The 19,701-nt window shown below is 44.5% G+C and overlaps 3 protein-coding genes across 3 annotated transcripts in view; 1 reads left to right on the forward strand and 2 right to left on the reverse strand.

Annotated features, from left to right (window-relative positions):
• The window catches only part of lingo3a (leucine rich repeat and Ig domain containing 3a), a 53,509-nt gene extending 48,913 nt beyond the window's left edge, over positions 1-4,596 (reverse strand). Inside the window, exon 1 of the mRNA XM_068591599.1 lies at positions 4,560-4,596. The gene's annotated coding sequence lies outside the window, so the exon portion shown is untranslated. The remainder of the gene's footprint in view (positions 1-4,559) is intronic.
• Positions 4,597-8,874: 4,278 nt separating this feature from the next.
• Positions 8,875-11,233, reverse strand: org (oogenesis-related gene). The gene is made up of 7 exons (XM_068591628.1): positions 11,128-11,233; positions 10,954-11,031; positions 10,645-10,864; positions 9,985-10,151; positions 9,583-9,687; positions 9,317-9,415; positions 8,875-9,215 (listed from the first exon to the last, which is right to left on the reverse strand). The coding sequence occupies exons 1-7, from the start codon at positions 11,182-11,184 to the stop codon at positions 9,198-9,200; spliced, it is 744 nt and encodes a 247-aa protein (XP_068447729.1). The 5' UTR covers positions 11,185-11,233; the 3' UTR covers positions 8,875-9,197.
• A 5,322-nt stretch (positions 11,234-16,555) lies between these two features.
• On the forward strand, positions 16,556-19,453 carry LOC137794674 (inactive tyrosine-protein kinase PEAK1-like). Its single transcript, XM_068591605.1, has 3 exons — positions 16,556-16,906; positions 17,286-17,836; positions 18,209-19,453. Exons 1-3 carry the CDS (start codon positions 16,801-16,803, stop codon positions 19,277-19,279), a joined length of 1,728 nt encoding a protein of 575 aa, XP_068447706.1. The 5' UTR covers positions 16,556-16,800; the 3' UTR covers positions 19,280-19,453.
• The last annotated feature ends 248 nt before the right edge of the window (positions 19,454-19,701 follow it).

Below are 19,701 nucleotides of genomic sequence, written 5' to 3' on the forward strand. Positions count from 1 at the left end.
GTACTATATATATGATGTTAGTATTAGAACACACAGACAATGAAGAAATCCTGCTGGAAAAAGATGACATTCCCGTTTGTTTCATGTACTGATGTGAGACAGGTTACATCAGATCAGTTTGGAGCGATGCGGAGACGGTTTGAGACTCATTTTTCTTCTCTTCATCGGAGCGCAAGCTCGAGTAGACATGGAAAACATGCACTTCATGTACATCATTATTTATTCCCGAAATCTGTTTCTATTGCACTGTGTTGCATTTTGCTTACTTATTCATCCCCAAACTTTTCTACCTCCGTCAAGTGTAGGAAAAAAACAAACTTGAAAATGAAAACAGGCAGATGGGCTATTGTTTGCTCTGCAGCCACGAGGGAAATTCATAATTGAAATGAGCTGAATCACTGATAGGAAGTCATCAGACGAGTTATCAGCACTGCTGCAGCCAGGGAGCACACCTTCTCCTTCAGTGTGTGCGCGTGTGTATCGGTGTATGCGTGTGTGTGTGTGTGTGTGTGTGAGTGCATGTGGGGATACATGCAGACACTGTAATAGGACTGCAGTTATTCTGTCAGAAAAGATGACAAATCCCATTAGTGCCGGTGGGCACATCAAAGATGCAGGTTCAGGATTTGACTTCCTTGCTGTGTCTGTGTGTGTGTGTGTGTGTGTGTGTCTCCCTGTGACTAAGGGGAAGCTTAACATTCTCTGCATGTTATCACTACTGTCACTCAGCTGTGCTTGGCACACACTCAAAAACATAATGGCAAACAAAACGACAGCAGACAGTGAACCACAGAGAACAACATACCGAAACCCCGGCGTCTGGGAGATGCAGAGCTACGAAAAAAAATGTGTAATTTCCGCAAGACACATCATGTTATCTAACCGCAAAATAAATACAGTTTTTTTTCTAAGCCAGAAAATCCGTATAGCTCCAGTAAAATCCTCTGCAGTGCCCCCCACACCCGCACACAGCGGTCTTCACCATCACAGCCCTCCATCCTTTTATTCATCTGTCCCAGATTCTGCCAGCGGCGTCACGAACACACAAAAAAGAAGAAATCTACTCATGTAAGAGAAACGTTTCACCACAACAAGAAAGAGCAACAAGATGTGGGTTAATTGGACAGCTGGTAATTGGAGCGCTTTCGTCTCTTTGCTGCCACAAACAGTAATCAGTGGGAACAGGGAAGTGGAGGATTGGGGGAGAATCTCAATGGCTTAGAAGCACTGGTGTGATGGAAAATTAGTAAGAAGTGTGGCCTTAAAAAAGACCAAAAAAATGCACATCAAAGAACCAGCTGGTCCGCACACTCGACTTTCAGCGTCAAACTGTGTTACACAGCAGACAACAGGGATACACATTATTTGTCACACCTCCGAATGAAGTTCTTTCACTGTTGTCTCAGGATCCCGTAATTTATGCTGATTAAGTCAAGATATTTACACGCTTCACAAAAGCTATTTCTTTTTTTTTTTTGTTTCCCAATGTCATATTTCATATAAAAAAATGTTATTCAAGCTGCTTAGCAGTCTATCACTGCATGTTTTTGTGTGTTTGGCTTTCCCAACAGAATACAGGATTTCCTTTCTCCAATGGTGGGCAGTACAGGGCTTAACTCAGGTAGCTGGTTGAGTTGGAGCTAATTTTTTTACTATTTTATATCATATAAAGTAAAAAATAATCAAAAAGATTACATTTTGTTGGCATATTAGAGTTAGAGGTTTCTTCAGAGGACATTTTAGATATATAGTCATCGTTCCAGAGAAACTGTCAACAGCCATAAAAAAACATTGCGGCCATGTTTTTAGATATAAAATGTTGAATAAACCAGGATATGAATTATATATGAACAAACCCCTCTGTAATCACCTTCAGAATATAGATAGAAATTAAACTGGAGTGTTTTGTGTATGTGAGTGCTACTGCAGATGTGTGGCTCAGAGTATGAGGAACAACTTATTTTGACATTTTGAGAAGATATTTATTTTAAAAATCCATTATATTTTTTAAACACTACAGGTAAACATGTAGAGCGAAATTTAACAGACGCCTGAGGGAGAAGCCTTGATTGTCCTGAGGAAATATTTAATGAGGAGACACAAGTGAAGACGCCTGAGTGGATGGACAGGAGTGGTAATGGTACATGAACCTGTACTTGTATAGCGCTTTTCTCATCTTCTAACCACTCAAAACATCATTCACCCATTCACACACTGATGGGAGGAGCTACCTGCCCACCAGGACTAACTGACATTCACACAATTTTGGGATTAAGTGTCCTAATTGTCTAGAATATTATGTATTAGTGTGTATTTAACTCAACCAGCTGCAACATTACAATAATACTTTAATGCTTAATGCTGGATGTCGTAATTTTACACTTATTGTATAATTATTACCATATAATGGCTGTATGATTGTCTGTCTATGATTTATGAAGAAGATGTATTGAGTGGCCTGTTGCTATTACTTTAAGACTTTTTATTGCCAGTTCACATCACAACATAATCTGCCGTGCTAGTAAAAAATTAAAAAGGTATTTAAATCTGGCGTAATGTTTTCAGTAATTTACTGCATTTGAGAAGCGCTAATAGAGGTCACAGAGCTTTGCTTTACATCGGTGAATGACCTGTGTTAGCGACCTCACGAATTTAACGAAAAAGCGACAGTTCTGTGGTCGCCGTGTGTGAACAGGTGGTTTCCCTGTTGGCCGGGTCAGAGGGAGCAGCTGCCTCCGCAGGGTCACATGAGGAATATGAAGCTGACGGAGAGGCACTCCAGTCACACCGCAGACACCGTGTAGCCTGGAGCGTTTGCACGCGTGGGCCTAAGAGCGTGACCTCGATGCACTGACCCCCAGAAACAACTGAGAAAGCGTTGCATGTTGCGCGATGAAACGGGTTGGTGAAGTGATTGTTTGGGATGAAAAGGCCTGCGGCGGGTTCGAGATTTAGAGGCGATGAGCACGGATGCAGGCACGACCTCCGTTGCAGTCGAAGATAACACGAGGTGGAAAGTGTCAAAGTGTCTTTACTCAAGAGCTGCAGACTGTCAGCACAGTTCTGGGGGGCTGACAGGTTGTTTTTTCCAGATTGAAAGGTTTTTATACTTTTTGAGCTTTGACTTTGAGACTTTTTTTCACTTTTACTTGTGACATGTTCTGCATTTTTATACTTTTAGGTGTTTCATGCTAGCAATGCTTAATCCAAACATATTTTACTTGTGATACTTACTCCTATCCCCCGTATAGAGGAACTTCATCCATAAAAAGAAACACTTCATAACGTAGGAAAGCAATTACTATTGAGAAAGATGGTAATAGCGGAACTTTACGAAACAAAGCTTCTGCCATCTGAAATTGTTCGATAGAAATATTAAATATTTTACTTTACATTTGCAGGATGTGGCAGACGGTCTCATCCAAAGCTGCTTATGCTGCTTAGTATTCATGATTAAGAAAGCAACAGATCAAATGAACACGAGCCCTTTTTCTAGTTTGATTTCAGTGAAAGCTTCTTCAGAAGTTCAACTTGCTCGCTGGACTAAAAAGCTTTCAAGTCATGCTCTTGAGAAAATGTCCATTTCACTTTCTTCAAAGTAAAATCTGGTACCAAAAAAGGTTTAATATCCGTCCATTATAGAAGAACAATTCTCCACACACTGCCATTAAGAAATAATGATCACTTTGTCGCTCCTGTCCGATAAAGTCTGTTTAAACCTGGACTCACATAACTCACAGCATGGCTGCATTTACAGACATTCAAATTTAAAAGCCCAGTATATCTATTACTAATATTGTATTCTTTACTGTTCTATTACTGTTTATTTATATATATATTTTTTTGGTATTTTTTTATTTACCGTATGTGTCTCTTGCTGCCGTAATCCTGCAATTTCCCCACTCGGGTCTAATAAAGGATTATCTTATTTTTTTTCTTAGTTCCAGTGGAGAAGGAACAATGAGTATTCAAATGCTTTATGTAAATTTCATTAATACGATAATAAAAGCGAAAGTATGTAAGAGTAATCAAGAAAATGCACTTAAAAATGATTCAAAGTAAAAGTATTCAATGTCCCCTGTGACTGTTATTCTATTACATGGCATTAATTAGGTTGTAATTAATCATTTCCGAATGAGTAAGAAGTTCTCATAACTCAAGTGACACCTTCACAGTGCTTGTTTTGAGCAAACCTCAAAATGATTCAAGTAATAGCAAATCCACCGATTGGTTTAGCTGGCAACATGAAATGTACAAATACATGTTTTCTCAATCGGCTATCAAGTTAATGTTTCAGTTGCACTCTTGGGTGTTTTAATTTATAACAAAACATCATTTATTTTAAGCTCTTTGTATGTATTTGATGCAAAAAGATGACAAATTTGAATGTAAAAGAGTAAAAAAATACAACATGTGTCGTAGAAGTATGAAGTCACGTGAAAAGAAAACCTCCAATGTGAACTGAGTACTCGATCGTAATCCAATCAATCTTCCTAACCACCACCAGAGGGCAACAACGAGCCAACAGGCTGAATATACACCTAAAGAAGAAACTTTACCTTTTGCTGCCTTGTGTTCAGACCGACATGATTGACATTTGACTTCTCCAACCACTCGTTCCTCCATGTTGTGCCTCCTCCTCTCTTCCAGCCTGTGACCCAGAAATCGCCCTCAGCGCGTCATGAAGGACGTCTCAATTCCTAAAATGTGTCTCGAGGAGAGAGGAGTCTTGCCCGAGGACGGAGCTATGAGCGAGGATGCACAGGTGTGTCCTTTTGAGGAAGTCTTTTCGGCACCTATGATGTCGAAAAGAGACGGGACACATTAGATGGAGAAGTGAATTGAATTAAAAGTAAATATGTATATATACATTGTCATGAACACTTTCAATATGAAAGCCAATTAAACGCTTTCATATTTAATTGGCTTCGCTTTAAAACGGCGGCTCCAAAGGCACGAAGGTTTATTTTTATTAAATGCCTGTTGCCTCGACTCCTCTTTCCTCTCCTCGACTCGCTTCCTTGCCATCCTCGGCTTGCATATCAGGTAGGAGGCACTAACACGACAGGAAAGGAGACGAGGAAAGGAATCGAGGAGGACTCACAAACTGAGAAATGAGGAGAGCGCCACGTCTGTCACATTCGGAGCGGCTTGTGTCAGAATTCCTCCAGCTGGTGCGAACAAATTGAACAAGAGACAGAAAAAAAGAAGAAGAAAAAAATGGTTCAGAGAAATCAGAAGCGCTGCGGCTCCTGAGTGTGAATAAAGGTTTACCAGCGACGTCGCAGAATATCTCAGGGCCGCGTCTGAGAATCAGCATCGTAAACGTGTGAATGGATTTGCTAGTCGGCATCAGCGGGAGCTGACTTTCTCACACTCACACACAGACACACACACAGACACACACACACACTGAGAGCGCTGCACAGCCTTATGTGAGTCGGCGACCTTCGCACAGACAAGGACAAACACAACCACAGATAGCAGCAAAGCCCTTAAATCCGGCTGGATTGATCAAGGAGCGCAGTGAGACGTAAAATACACTCATCCAGATGAGAAGCTGAGGTGATGACGCCGGGTAGCTCAGAGGGGACTCTGCGGATAAGCTGGCCCGTGATAGTTCAGGGCAACAGATTATTATATAAAACTATTTAAAAGGGCCTAAAACAAACATTAAGGAAACAAAGAGAAAAATAAATCACTGCTGTGTCAAAGCAAATTTATTTGAATCTGCCTCGAGGCACAGGTAGCAGTCGCTCATCCGCCAACAGCGCTGAAATCTACATCGATTACACAAGATCTGACTTCCTCGCCCGCTTCCTTTACTTCCGAAAACTTTTTTTTTTTTTCGACAGGCCTCACTGTCCTCTGCATCAAAGTGTGTGACTAACTGAGGGCTCCCATCTGTCCGCTTCACTTTTCACACCTCTTTTCCTGCTCTGTACCTCTCTGAACATGATGGATGCTCTTGAAAGCATCGGGGACAGCTGGTCGTTTAGTCTGGAGGTAAAGACAAAAAACACGCCGCGCGACTGTCGAGAGGGGCGCAGAGGGGGAAATGTGAGGCGGGGGTGGGAGGGGTGGGGGGGGTGGAGGGGGTTGGGGAAGTTTGAACGTTTTTTTTTGTTGGCTGACGATTACAGAGCCGCATTGAAATGCTGCAGATAATAGCCTGCGGGTCAAACTGGTGGCCCGGGGAGCATCCGACACCTGCTGCCATTCATTCAAGGTGACAATAAGCCGATGTCAAGTCCGAGTTGTGGTTCTGCAGCGTGTCCAGCCTCTGTGTGTGTGTGTGTGTGTGTGTGTCAGAGAGGATTTATAACAAGCTGTGCTGCATAGAGTTGCCTACATGGATTAGGTAAAATGTAATTTACAACAACAACAAAAGGCGGTGACATAATATGAAAGCCCCTGCTGCCTGCAGCATAACCCACCCAGCATCTGAACTGATCACCTCAACAAATCACTCCGCATGCAGCCAATCTGTTGCAGAACAACAAGACTTCCACCACATTCACCTCGAGAGGCAGGCGGCAGCGGCCTTTGTTCTGCAGCACACTTGGGACCGTGCATGGATATTTACCGCCACTTTCTCAGACACCGCGTTTCACCTTGCTTGTTCAAAAAGAAAGGAAAAAAAGGCAAAGACGGAGCTTGCTGAGGTTTAAAAAGCGGTCTCCAGCTGGCAACAAACACCAGAGATGGAGGTCGATGCTCTCCATCGCTGAGCAGCCTATACCCTTCAAACGCTCAGACAGCCATGAGAGCCCCAAGAGACCATCAGTTCCTGTTCTGTATCCAGCTCTCACTGCTGCTGCCCTTCCCACTCACTCACACACACACAAAGAGCATTTAATTCATACCAAAGGGCGCTCTGCTGCTTCAGTAAGGTGGCGGCTGCCTTTGCACCTGGGCGTCAGGGGGTGAAAAAACATCTGAGAGGGGAAGAAAGAAAGGAAAGACTCAAAGTTCACTGTCAAAGCAACTTCCAAGAGTTTTCAGGAATTAATTGAACGGAAAGGCCGCTGGATCTCGGCAGCAACAACTGAATCACTTCCCCGGATCTGCTCTTTTGAACTCTCCACGTGCCGTACAGAGCAACGCGGTTCGATGAAGCACATGTGTGTTGGTACTCAGAGGTGTTGACTTTGTTTTTTGCTTAACGTTGCCCTCATTTTTTAACACTTTCCCCTATGTGGCTTTGCTGTGGTTGCAACACACGCCAGCAATTCAAACACATTTAAAGTACACATATCAAACCAAACGCATATGATCCAGCGGGGTTATCGAAAGGCTTTTAAACAACTCTTTTTAAAAAGCCAGGATTACACACGTTTTAATTTTCATGCCCTGTTGTGCATGAGGTTCGTATAATGTGTATTAATTATTACTCTCCAGTATTTTGTATCGCTCTACAAGTGAGCCCACTTGATAATTAGATCTTAATCTCGATGGGACGTTTAACTATGGAAATTAAGAATTATCCTATTAAATATGTATTAATGTGCATACATTTCCAGAACAGAACATTTAATAAAGTCGTGCTCAAGTCTCAATTTGTTGACATGTTACAGATGGATCATGTTGGATATCTCTTTTCATCAATTCATAAATCAGAAAATACTATCAGATATAACATGTTGCATAAATCAGGATTTGAATGATAAATCAAACATCAGGAAAATATGGGGGGAAAAATAGTTGAGAAAAATGCCTTTAAAAGATATACTTATTGTAAAGTTTGTTACATTTTGCAACTACAGGTTAATATGGTAAAAATAAAGCGGAAGAAATATTCCCCTAGTGCCTAATATGGGTCTGAATCCATTTTTTTCCCTCAATTTGCAACGTAGGTCTTCCGTCTCCAAACGTAGAACCCGTGGTGATGTCACCGGGGTTAACGGACAAGAAGCAATTTTTTGTACTCATAACTTAGATATTAATTTGGAGTTCTAAGCTCCTTGATGCCAGCAACAGCTCAACACAATGTTAGTTTGATGCTACATCCTCAAGTGTACAATTTGCATCTAAACGGAGGAACAGATTAAACCGAGCGCAACGTTGGCTCATCTCTCACCACAATCTGTTCTGCTCCATCCACCGCGTTGCAGAGTGTGAGCCGATTGTTGGACGAGGACGAGTTCAAGCGCGCTCAAGAGGTTCACGGGGATCTTCACAGTAATCAGCCACCCACTCCTATAAACACGGATCAGACACTGGCTGCGTGTGTGTCAGGTGGACAGAAGAGGTGCGACTGGGCAGCACAAAAATGACACTGCACATCCTCTCCACTCTGCCCTCACCTGCAGCAGAGCCGGTGATGACACTCGTTTTCGGCTTGGATGAACTCGGGTCAAATAGCTGGAAGTCACATGCGCGAGTCAAAGATAGCCCCGGGGCCTTCACTGTGACAGCAATATAGGTGAATGTAAAAACTGTCACACAAATAGTATTAAAGCATGATGAGGTTTTTTTTTTAGCATGTCAAACTCAGAAATTTTACCATTATGAGGTCAGTCATTAAGGTTTGAATGATTTGTGCTCATTTCTCTTCAGATGAGCAACTCTTAACAAGTCACTTTTAATGTACACTGTTTTTGGCAAACAGCTTCAAAGCCAGCTAGCATTCTTGGTCAAGTACCAAAGTAAAAGTTTGAGAAACAAACTTGTAATCTTTAATGTCGCCATTTGCGTATTCTTTAGTCAAATATACAGAGGTGAAATTTAAGTCTGTAGCTCACAAAACTTGATGTTACCATTATATTTAGTTTATTGAGCCACGTTTAGCTTTTTTTTTAAATATATACTTGGCAGTGATCACGAGCCGCGTAAGCATATCGACACTAAACAAATCACACAAGCATTTATCAATTTCAGCGCACCATAAACTTTTATTCACAGGTTGGTGTCAAACTGCAAAACACATTTTAGAGCAACCTGAAGCAAGGCTTTAAGTTGAGCAATTTGTAAATGAACACTGGTTTTAAAAATTGTGACAAGGCACTGTAGCTCCAGCTGCATTTCAACAAACATACAAAAAAAAACTGATTATATTAACATTTATTCTTCACGCATCTGCTCAGTTGTGGAATAGAAAACTAGTTACTGCCATCTAGTGGGAGGTCACAGTAAAGGACATTACAAAAACACTGGGAAACAATTTCAATGACACATTAAACAGCAAGGCAAGAGATTCAAGACACCTCAACACCCTAAAAAAAAAAAAAGAAAAAAAAAGTTAGCCACCACATCTATTATCCCCATTATCTAAACAGAAGTTCTCTTTAAAACCATGTGCCTCAGTGGATCTTACCGTGTTCACGTCTTCAAAGACAAAGCTTTTCCCCTCGGTGGCCATGTCTTTGTCGGCAGGGTCACAGTGCTCTCCCGCGTCACTCTCAGTAGTACCGGACTGAGAGATGGTTGGCATCAGGAGACAGACGGTGTGATTTATAAGGTTTTAGTCAAATGATTTTGGATTAAAGTTGTATATAGCAAGTAGTCAGTATTATTAAGTGTCACATCAATCTCCATAATTCAAACAGATTCTCTTTAAAACCATGCGTCTGTCGATCTTACCGTGTTCACGTCTCCAACGGCGAGGCATTTCACCTCGAACTCCATGTCGCTCTCCGTGTTGTTTTGCGAGCAGTACTCTTCACTCTCAGTCTCGACAGTACTGGGCTGAGAGATGGTCATCATTAGGAGCACGACGACGTGCATAAATACGGTTTTATGCAAAGGCTTTTTAATTATAGTACATTGCAAGTGTTGAGTATTTTTTTAAGCGTGTACATATTCATTAGGAACTGAATATGTGGTCATGTACAGAAGATGAACCCTGAGTCGATGCTCATTTCCCTTTCAGATTAGAGACACAGGAGAGAGCGCGTCCTTGTACATTTAAAAAGAAAGTTAATTTTCAGCGCAGTGCGAAGTGGAGCAAACCGCGTACAAAGTCGGCTCAACCTGAGCACCTACCTCAAAATCGGGATCTTCCTCAAGGCCTTCGTCCTCAGCGAGCTCCTGATTGAGGAATGCCTGCACCCAGGTCTGAGTCTCCTCTTCGTCATCCTCATCATCATCTAACTCATCCTGCTTTCTCTTGCTGCCCTTTCCACAAGGTTTTGTAGGAGAGACTCTAATTTCTGTTGGGAAACAAAGCTCATTTCTAAATTACTACAATCACAATTCTGTACAAAGAGTATTGCTATGCTCCATGTTTATAAAAAAAAAGGTAAAGTTGTACTTTATTTTGTTGCATTTTAGTATTCAAGTTGGCAAACTTACAAGTTGGTTTCGGCACAAATTGATAAGAGCGACACAGTAGAGATTTTTGAATCTTTTTCAACCTACTGCATGGGCTGAGCAACAAGTGAAGTTTGTTTTACCCCTAGTCAGAAGTTGCTGCACTATACAATCTTTGACACGCCTATTGGGCTAAAGTTGGACTTTACCGTCACCTGAAAACAGATCATCCTCACCTAGAAAAGTTTAAGGAGATATGCATAGTGAACATCTTTGGCCCTTAGATTTTAGACCAACTTTGAAGTAGCCAGTGATTATTTCAAAACATCTGAAAACTGTTACCATAAGAATTTCTCTTTTTTTTTTTTTTTAAATCATAGACTTCTATAATACCTGGTGAGAGGGAGCACCCGATGCTGCTGGACATCGGGTAGCCCATGCTGCTCTGCACCCAGCGGGGCAGGACGGACAGCAGAATGCGGGTGATCTTGTGCAGGCGCTTGCGGCCGGAGAGGCTCTGGCGTGCGGGGCTGCAGACCGCGGGGCTGACGGTGACCCGCTCCTGAGGCTGCCGGAAGCCCAGCACCCACCAAAACCCGCGGTACGTGCGCATCTGTGAGCGAGAGACACGTCAGGCTGGCAGTAAAGCCAACAAGTTATATGCAAAAATATAAAAAACATTAAGCTAGCTGCTGCTCGTACCACGAGGCCGAAGGGCCAGAAGAGGCCGCGCAGCACGGCGCGAAACACACCGCCTCTCTTCACAACCACGGCGGCTTCCTACAGGGGGAGGACACGACGCAGGTGAAGACGAGCAGGGTCACTGTTGAGCATTTACGCGCCTTTGTGTTACTGCAGAAGACCCATCAGTCTTACCTCGGTGTTTTCTGGCTGCTCCAGCTCCACGATGTCTTGGCAGATTTCAGAAGTCATCCTGCTGCGGGTCAAAGCCTCGTGAACCGGCCGGCCGAGGGGTGAGGAAGTGAGGAAGTGAGGTGAGGAAGCGAAGTTGAGGGACTACACCAGTGCGCGCGTATGTATGTGTGTGTGTGCGGGTTTTGGTGGGTGAGATGTACCCTGAAGTCGCTACGGTTTAGCCAACCAGGAGGGACAGACGCACCTGGCGCAATTAGAGCGGAACAATTAACAAATCCCGCCAATCAACCGGCTGGAAGCCGCGAGTTGGTGGTCACGTGACCGTTTTTTTTTTTGTTTTAACATCAGAAGGTCAAATACAATCATATCATAAACTTCTGCAAACCACTGCTAATGCTGTGAGGCTACAGACCTCCTACCCATGTATTTATTGCAGATTTTCCACGGTGATGAGCGAGTGTCCTGCTGCACATCAGAGCAGTGAATGAACCATTAACAGAATATGTATGTACTATTTTAAAACAACAAAGCAAAATATATTTCCTTGTTCTAGTCTTTTTTGATGGTAAAATAATAATCTACTATCTAAATACTAATGCAAGATACCTTTTTTGCATTGCTCATAGCTTTTGCAAACTCCACGTTGCACCAATCAGAGCACTGCGTTAGACATTTTTTATTTGCCATGTTTTACATACTAAAATTGCTATAAAATCAGGCTATGAATGAAATATGAACTAACCCCTCCGTAAAAATCATTCAGAATATATACAGGAATTAAATTGGAAAGTTTATGTGATACATTTTATGACCTTTTAACTAGATATTGCCACAACTCTTTCAGAATTAATTTCTTACACCCATGGACGGATTAAGAAGCCACGACACAAAAAAAATCGTACGACATGTTCAGGTTGATGACCACATGACGGCGTGCGTTGGATATCTTCGGACTGTTAGACACACAATTGTGTGATAGGCTTTATTCACAATTATTTGACATTTTTTCAACCCAATTAATTAAGAACTAAAAATAATCAGCAGCTTCATTGCTCGTGAAAATATAATTAGCAACACGCCTGATGTTCTGAGAGGCCGGGAGATGCTGCGCCTCCGCTCCTTAGCATATGAAGAGGTTTAAGAGAGAGGCCCATCATTATGCTTCCATACTTGACAAGCTCCTTAATTGGGAACTATTTCCGGCCCTGGCTTTCGTCACATTTACGCATCCGTTGATGCGTTTGCACCAAAAAGTGGGAAGTGGCGCTGTATAAAAGCAGCCTCTCCTTCATCCTCTTGCTAATCTACAACCCAGCCTGTGTGCCACAGACAGTCAAGGACAGTCAGTGATGGCCAAGGACGCAGTCACGCGGACGTTCAGCATTGGATCTATTTGCAGTGGAACGGAAGCCTCCGCTGATTTCTCCACAGCAAGGAGACACAGCAGCGCAGGAGTCCGTGCACTCCTGTGGGCGACCAGCAGCGCGAGGTCCTTCGGGTGCTCTCTAGGATCGGATTTCCAGACGAGCCGGGAGAGCCTTTATCCGAATATCCTGACACCTGAAAGCATCCCTCAGTTCACTATACCAACTCTGTCTGTGCAGAGCAGCTCAAGATCATTGGACAAGGAGACGGGGGAGGATTCAGAAGAAGGCTTAGGGAGTTCTGGGACCGAGCGGGAGTCGTCTCTGTCTCCTTCATCTACCTCATCCTCACGCTTCAGTGTGCTTGTGTCAGACCGAAGGGCCGAGCGGAGCGTCTCAGACCCCTTCGCCCGGAGGCGAGCTCTTCAGAGGGAGGTGTCCTATCCTTGCACCGACGCCGAGGCCCAGCACTGCCTGGACCCTGCCAGCAAAGCCGCCCTCTCCCTGCCACACCTGACCAAAGTCACGACCTCGTACGGCTTCATCACCTTGAGCCAGAGCCCGCAGATGGCGAGCGAGGGGGCACTTCTCTACCAAGCCGGGCTGCGGCGCCTAAACAAGGACGAGGACGCCGCATGCTGCCTGAAAGACAAGAGGAAGTTGCCTCAAAAGTTAACGGACTCACAGAATCAAGAAACGTCAGTAAAGGCAGAGATGAAAGCTTCTCCTACCTCCCGCATCGGCGCTATAGTCTCATCACCTCCTCCCATGCCCAGGAAACCAGATGGCAAGCACAAACATCGCTTCTACCAGGTCATAAGGAAACACTTCACCGCCCGCCGTTAGGATCAAAATCAACTGCTTTAATACACCTTAAATTGTGCATTTATTATTTCAAAAACATGCAAATTGTCTTTCATGTCCTTTTGTCTTGTCAGTAGACAGAAATGTCAGATCAAGCTGTAAAAACTCATGAAAAATGTACCAATTGTCACTTAAAAAAATAAACCAACACAAACAGGCCGCTGCAATATTATGTGTATTATGTTTGAGTTTTTCTCCATCCCATTTTACTTCAAAGTTCCCGTTTCGGGAGAAGCTGTTCATTTTTTGGCAAAGAAGTCAAACTGCTGAGGAGCATGGAAGGTCATCTTTACAATAACGTCCAGAAAGTGAATATTTATAGTGGTGTTTAAGGTTAATTAATTCACCCAACGCTTTCAGGATCTTAAATGTCACTCGCTTTCAAGCTGTCTGTATTTAGCCCCCCGGTTGAAAACGTCTGTACGGCTTCCACTATTAGCCAGAAAGGCGGACCTGCATGAGTGTGAGCCCAATTTGCCCCTCAGGCTGAGAAACCAAGGCGTTCTTCCTCCTTAGCATATGAAGAGCTTCGGTGGAGAGGCCCTTAATGACGGTGGACTAATGCGTCCTCGCAGCCCGCGTCTTCAACTCTCCCACACACTGCGATCTAGTGGCTAAATATCATTGTGATGCAGAGTGCTTCTGCTCAAAGTGAATGAAAATACAACAACGAGTCCCACAAGAATAGATGGTCCCAGGTCATCTGAAATTATAATCACTCGCCGTGTTGTTTGTTTATGTGCATGACGTAGGTCATTTCACGTGAATGCTTTAAGCCAAATAAGGGTTTCCGCTTTCATTTTAGTCACTGACACAGTGGTTCACAACCTTTTTCTTTAAGGGACCAGTTTTCTCTCATTGAGTAAACTGAATAACCCTGAGTAAGTGACATATTTTATAGATATTTTATGTTACATTCAACGCATAACAATAACGGTGCAGAACAACTGATACATTGTACAGTGACAGTAACAGTGTGTAAAGATTTATGGGGTTTTATTGGCATAGATGTATTTTCATTGGAGTATAAAAAGCCTGAAAATAAGAATCGAAAGCATGAAACTCGTGAGCCATTTGTTTCTACACAAGGAGCTGGTCCTCTTCACAGTCCGCTTTGATGCACCGCCATGTTTCTACGGTAGCCCAGAATGGACAAACCAAAGCACTTTTTTTTATCTGAAAGATCTTAGTTCCCGACACATTTGTAAAAAAAAATAATAATAATTAAAAGGGTGAGCTGCGAAGTTTTCAGTTTAGTGCAATCTGCAACTCCACCACTAGATGCCGCTACAGGTCAACGTGAGGCGTTTGTGCGAAACGAATGAGTTAGTGTGAATATTGCATCAAAGATGAGTTCTCCTGTTATTTTTTTGGAACTTTCAAATATATTTTCCCCCCTCAAAGTCAACAAACAGCTCAGACTCTCTTTGAAAAGAGATGCATGTGATGTTAAAACATTCATGTTTGTAATTTTAGAACACACAGCAACATGCAGTGTCCATTAATTAAATCCATTAAAAATAAAGCAGGTAACATACTTTATTTCACTGTTTCTCAGTGTAATTCAACTTTAGTGACTGAAGAAATAACATGAGTCAAAATCCTGACTTTCACAATGAAAGGCTTTAAGACAAAGTAATATATATATGATGACTAATTGAGGCACAATTTCCTTGTATGACATATTTTAGAAGAAGAAAAAGTCCCTCTGCGGTGTTGTATTGACAGAGAGCTCAAACACAATGACAGGCTTCTTCATTACAATGAGCATCTGATTCATAACTCGCAGATGATTTTTAAAAAAAATGTCTTTGCCTTATTAGGCTGTTTAAGATTTGGAAGTACAGTTTGGTTCTCGTCACCGTCTGTCACAACACGACAACACTTGTCGTGTCATTGTGGTTTACAAAGAGATGGTGAGTCACAGGATGAGAGTCCTTCAGCAGCTTCCCCTCAAGAATAGACTCCACGTCGCCTGACAGCACACAAAAGGACTGAAATAAGGAATATTATAATATTACATTATAGACGCATTTGTTGGAGTTTTCTTTGTATCACTGACATCGCAGCTATCAGGATCTCCCAAAACGGTCACTTGGATCGTTCGTTGCCGTCATGTTATGAGTTCTTTGTTGATGATGAATTCAAGATGCTTCATAGGCTGTGTTTACACACATATTATATTGTTGTTTAGTTCTGATTGCCTTCCTGCAAAATTAAAGATCGTGATATTGATGATAATGTCTTCTTAATTACAGTTGGAGTCATTCAATTATTAAAGTGGGACGCAATCAACCAAGTCATTGCTTATTCTGACTTTTCGGCATCAAACCAATTCTCATCAGCAATACTGACCTCTGACCTCTCAGCTAAAGAGGCAGCCTGGGCAGAGATCGACGAAGCGTTTTTCATGATTGCAAAGCAAGTTATTATATAGTTGTCAACAATCCCCCACCCCACACACACTTGTGCAAAATATTGCCGCGTTAAATCATCTCGGTCTTTATCTGCTGAAATATGTGACCTTTCTTTTCAAGTCAGTGAAAAGCAAACACTCCCACACGCGAGCCCCTCTGGAAAGGGCGTTGCATGTGTAAAGGCTGAAACTGCATCATCCAAAAGAGAGAAGTTCATGCTGAGGCTACACACGGCGAATGTAGATCAACTGAGAAAAGAAGGAAACCAGAGTGCAAATTGAAGGGGCTTTGCTGTATAACTGCTCTTCCCCATCTCTGTCAAGTTGAGGTTAGCTCAGAGAGCAGCTCCTGCCCCCAGAACAGAAACCACTTTTCCGGTACCAACCTCAAAGCTCAGACTGAAAACAATTGGCGCAAAAGATAACGAGGGCAGAAAAAAACCCACTTTGAAACTGCACGCACACACACACACACACACACAAGAGAGAGAGAGAGAGAGACGCAGAGAGAAAAGGCGGCCGAGGGAGTAACTGAGACAAAAAGGAAGTATTTTGGAGAGGCACTGCGGTAGCCACCTGTGAGCTCCAGACACACACACACACTCATGCGCACACGCTCACACACACACACACACGGCGTTCAGTGACAGCAGTTAACTGCGAGAGACGTGGAGGAACAGGTTAGGAGCTTGAATCTTTGTCGGTTCCTGATGGCGTCGGGTCCGGGCAGCAGAGGGGAGGAACGGCCGCCAGCGCTGCCCGTCAAGCAGCACAGGTAAGACGCACAAACTGTCCCCTCGAGAAGTTCAGGATTATTCAGCAATATCTCCGATTCTCGGAATATTAATCCATCGTCACATGAGGCCGGATCAAAAAAGAAAAGATCATACTTCATTGGAATAAAAGTAGATTTCATGTGAATATAATCTATTTTGTAACGTCTCGAATCCCGCAGTGCATGTTTTTTTTTCGTAATTTTGTGCGTCTTTTCTGTCCTCCAGACTCTCCAGTGTGGAGTCGGACTGTGCGATGCTCAGCCCCGCTGGACTCCGGCATGAAAACTACGCGTCCGACGACGTCTTCCCCGAACCCACAGATTGCCAGGCAGCCCAGTGCCCCATCCACCAGCGCTACGGTGGGCTCACGGGAGAGGGGACGAGGGGAGGTTACGTCAAAAGCAAAACTGCTCGCGGCCTCTAAAATGTCACTGTGGAAAAAACAATTCCATTCAAATGTCATGTCGGCTAACGGTATCGTTTACTGTTCCCAATTCTGGAAACAACGTGTGAGCGGCGTCTTACTGCATAATGTGTGATTCTGCCTTCTCAGTTCGTCTTTCTTGTGAGAACTGAAAGAGAGGAAGTGACCATGTGAAACGTTTACTTTCACTCACACACATGTGATATTCAGACAGATTACAACTCCGTTGTGGATGCGGACTCCCCAAACTGTTGCACGCTCGTTCCTCATTCCTCGCATCTGACCTGAATCTCTTCCCCCTTGTGTTTGCTCAGATCCCTCCCGACACCAGGTGAGATTTTTCTCCGATGGCACCCCGCCGCCCGTCCCAAAGAAGAGGTTCGCTCGCGCCCTCTCCCTCCCCGGCAGCAAAGCGCCTCAACTCTCCCCCTTGTCTCCAGTGCCAAGACACCCTCAAAACTTTGACAACCCCCTGTACATGCTGGCACCCATACCCGACACCTATTTCCCCGATGAGCCAGAAGACTTTCAAGCAGTGAGCAGGAGCCCCGCCCCCTTACTGTCCTTCTCCCAGCTGTCCTTCGACACCCCGGACGAACACCTGTCCTACCTCTTCGGCGGCTTTGACGACCAGAGGGTGGTTTCTCAGGGGATTCAGCATCGACATCTTCTCTTTCTGAGGAGCACGGCGCAGAGCGTGGCGGCTGGGATCCTGCTGCAGGGGGAGGCCACGGAGAGGCACGCCGTCTCATACCAGCCTCAGGATTTCCTGCTGTGTGAGGGCAGCGAGCCAAAGCAGATCGCAGACACGGTTTACTACAGCCTGCACAGCCCCAAGCTCCCAGGAAGGACGCTCGGCTTAAGGGTGATGTAGAAGCTCCTCTAATCAGTCGACAGTGTTTTCCGCGTGATAATGCATGAGCTCAACATGTTCTGTGTCGTGTGCTACAGTCACTTGCAGCCCCTTGCGGGCAACAACAAAGTGGGCCGCGCTGTGCACATTGCACACAATGCAAACTTGATCTACATCAAGATTGGCAACCGTCAGACTGACTTGCGGTACCAGAAACACTTCCTCTAAACTGTCATCAGGTGTCACAAGTGCAACAGGAAGGCCCAAATAGTTATCTTGTTCCCCTCCTCCCTCTTCACATTTACCATGAAACACTGTTGCAACACAAGTGTCTTCATTATGACTTTAATTGTGTATGTTTCTGTTTTCCGTCCTTCTGCGCAGGTCCACACACAGCCTGATGGCGCTTCCTCAGCTCACACCAAACACCCGCCTTTGCATGTCAATGTGCAAGAAGTTATCGCTCATTTCCAGGGAAGCGGCACCCTGAGGAGTACCTTCGGCGTCTCGCAAACTCAAGGGCCCTCTCGTCAGTTTAAGTCAGACTGCACCGCTGCCAAACTGAACGGTGGGGGTCTTGTGAGCATTAATCCGACCTCTGTCCAGGCCTTCCTCCAGAAGGGGCTCTCGGTGAGCGTTGAGAGAGACCCGCCCTGCGCCACTCTCGAGGACTTCGTTCAGGACGGCGACGGAGATTGTCTGGATTACGACAGACGGGTGTGTGTTCTGTTGCTGCAGGTATTGACGGGCTCGCTGCACCTGTACAACCTCAGCGCCGCTGCAGCTGAGCTGCGACCTCGGGGGATCTTTTTAGTGTGGCCCGACAGGGAGCGCGACGAGGGAGAAAAGCAGCTGGAACATGGCGCCTCTGAAGAGAAGAGAGGGCACAAGACCAGCAGACGGAGAGAGGAAACGGAGTGGGGAAAGAAAAGAGGAAAGATCCAGACGTCATGGAGGACGCACGGTTCCCCCCGTGTGGTGCTAACCCCGCTGGCGTCTGTGCCTCACCCCCTCGCCTACATCAAAACCCAGGTAGGAGCCTTGATTCAATACTGCCTCCGCTCGCAGGAGAGCCCGACGCCTCTGGACTCGGGACCAAACCCGGCCTCGTCCTCACACCGAATGGGGCTTCTTTACCTGGCCTCCCGGCTGCAGAGCGAGAGCAGCGGGCCCCAGGTGGCCGACATGGTGGCCATGCTTCAGGCGCTCCTCTGGGGGCCACGGGTCCCACTCTTCAATCACGGCGGCTCTACGGCCGCCGCCGTACACAACTGGCTGACGGTCAAGCGAGCCCTGCTGGTGATGCGGTTGGCAGAGAGGGGGCTGATCCAGGACCAGTCCGCTCTGGGTTGGGAGGACTGCATGTGCCTGCAGTACCTGTCGTTTATGGACCCCGAGGCAGTTGTGAGCGCGATGAGTCAGCTGTGGCTCACGCAGAATATGGACAGTGCATGATGAAATTAAAAAGTCGCAGTCCAACACAGCAAGTTAACATCCCAGTATTATGTACAAAAATACAAGAATGTGAATTTGATTTGTTTCCATCCTTTCTTTTCTACAATTAGGGCATCATACTGCTCCTCAATGAAACATGTATCCAACAAAATGCTGCATAATCATGGTCTCTAAAAAAGTATTTTCTCAATTATCTTTTTACTTTAAGTGATGGAATTGTACACGAACAAGCTACTCTTGTATTTTGATTTTTTTTCTCTACTATTTAAATAATTGTGCAAAAGTTGTCTTGCTTGTTCTCAGCAACTCCATTGTACAATTTCCCTAAATAAATCATGAAGATGAAAACAGCATACAGGTCTCCGTATGCACCCAAAGAAAGATCTTTTTTTGGACTTCACGCAGCAGACGGGACAGGTGTG

The sequence above is a fragment of the Clinocottus analis genome, unplaced genomic scaffold, assembly GCF_023055335.1.
Source record: "Clinocottus analis isolate CAN_PGR_092001 unplaced genomic scaffold, fCliAna1.0.p SCAF_25, whole genome shotgun sequence".
In the NCBI taxonomy this organism is placed as follows: Eukaryota; Metazoa; Chordata; class Actinopteri; order Perciformes; family Cottidae; genus Clinocottus; species Clinocottus analis.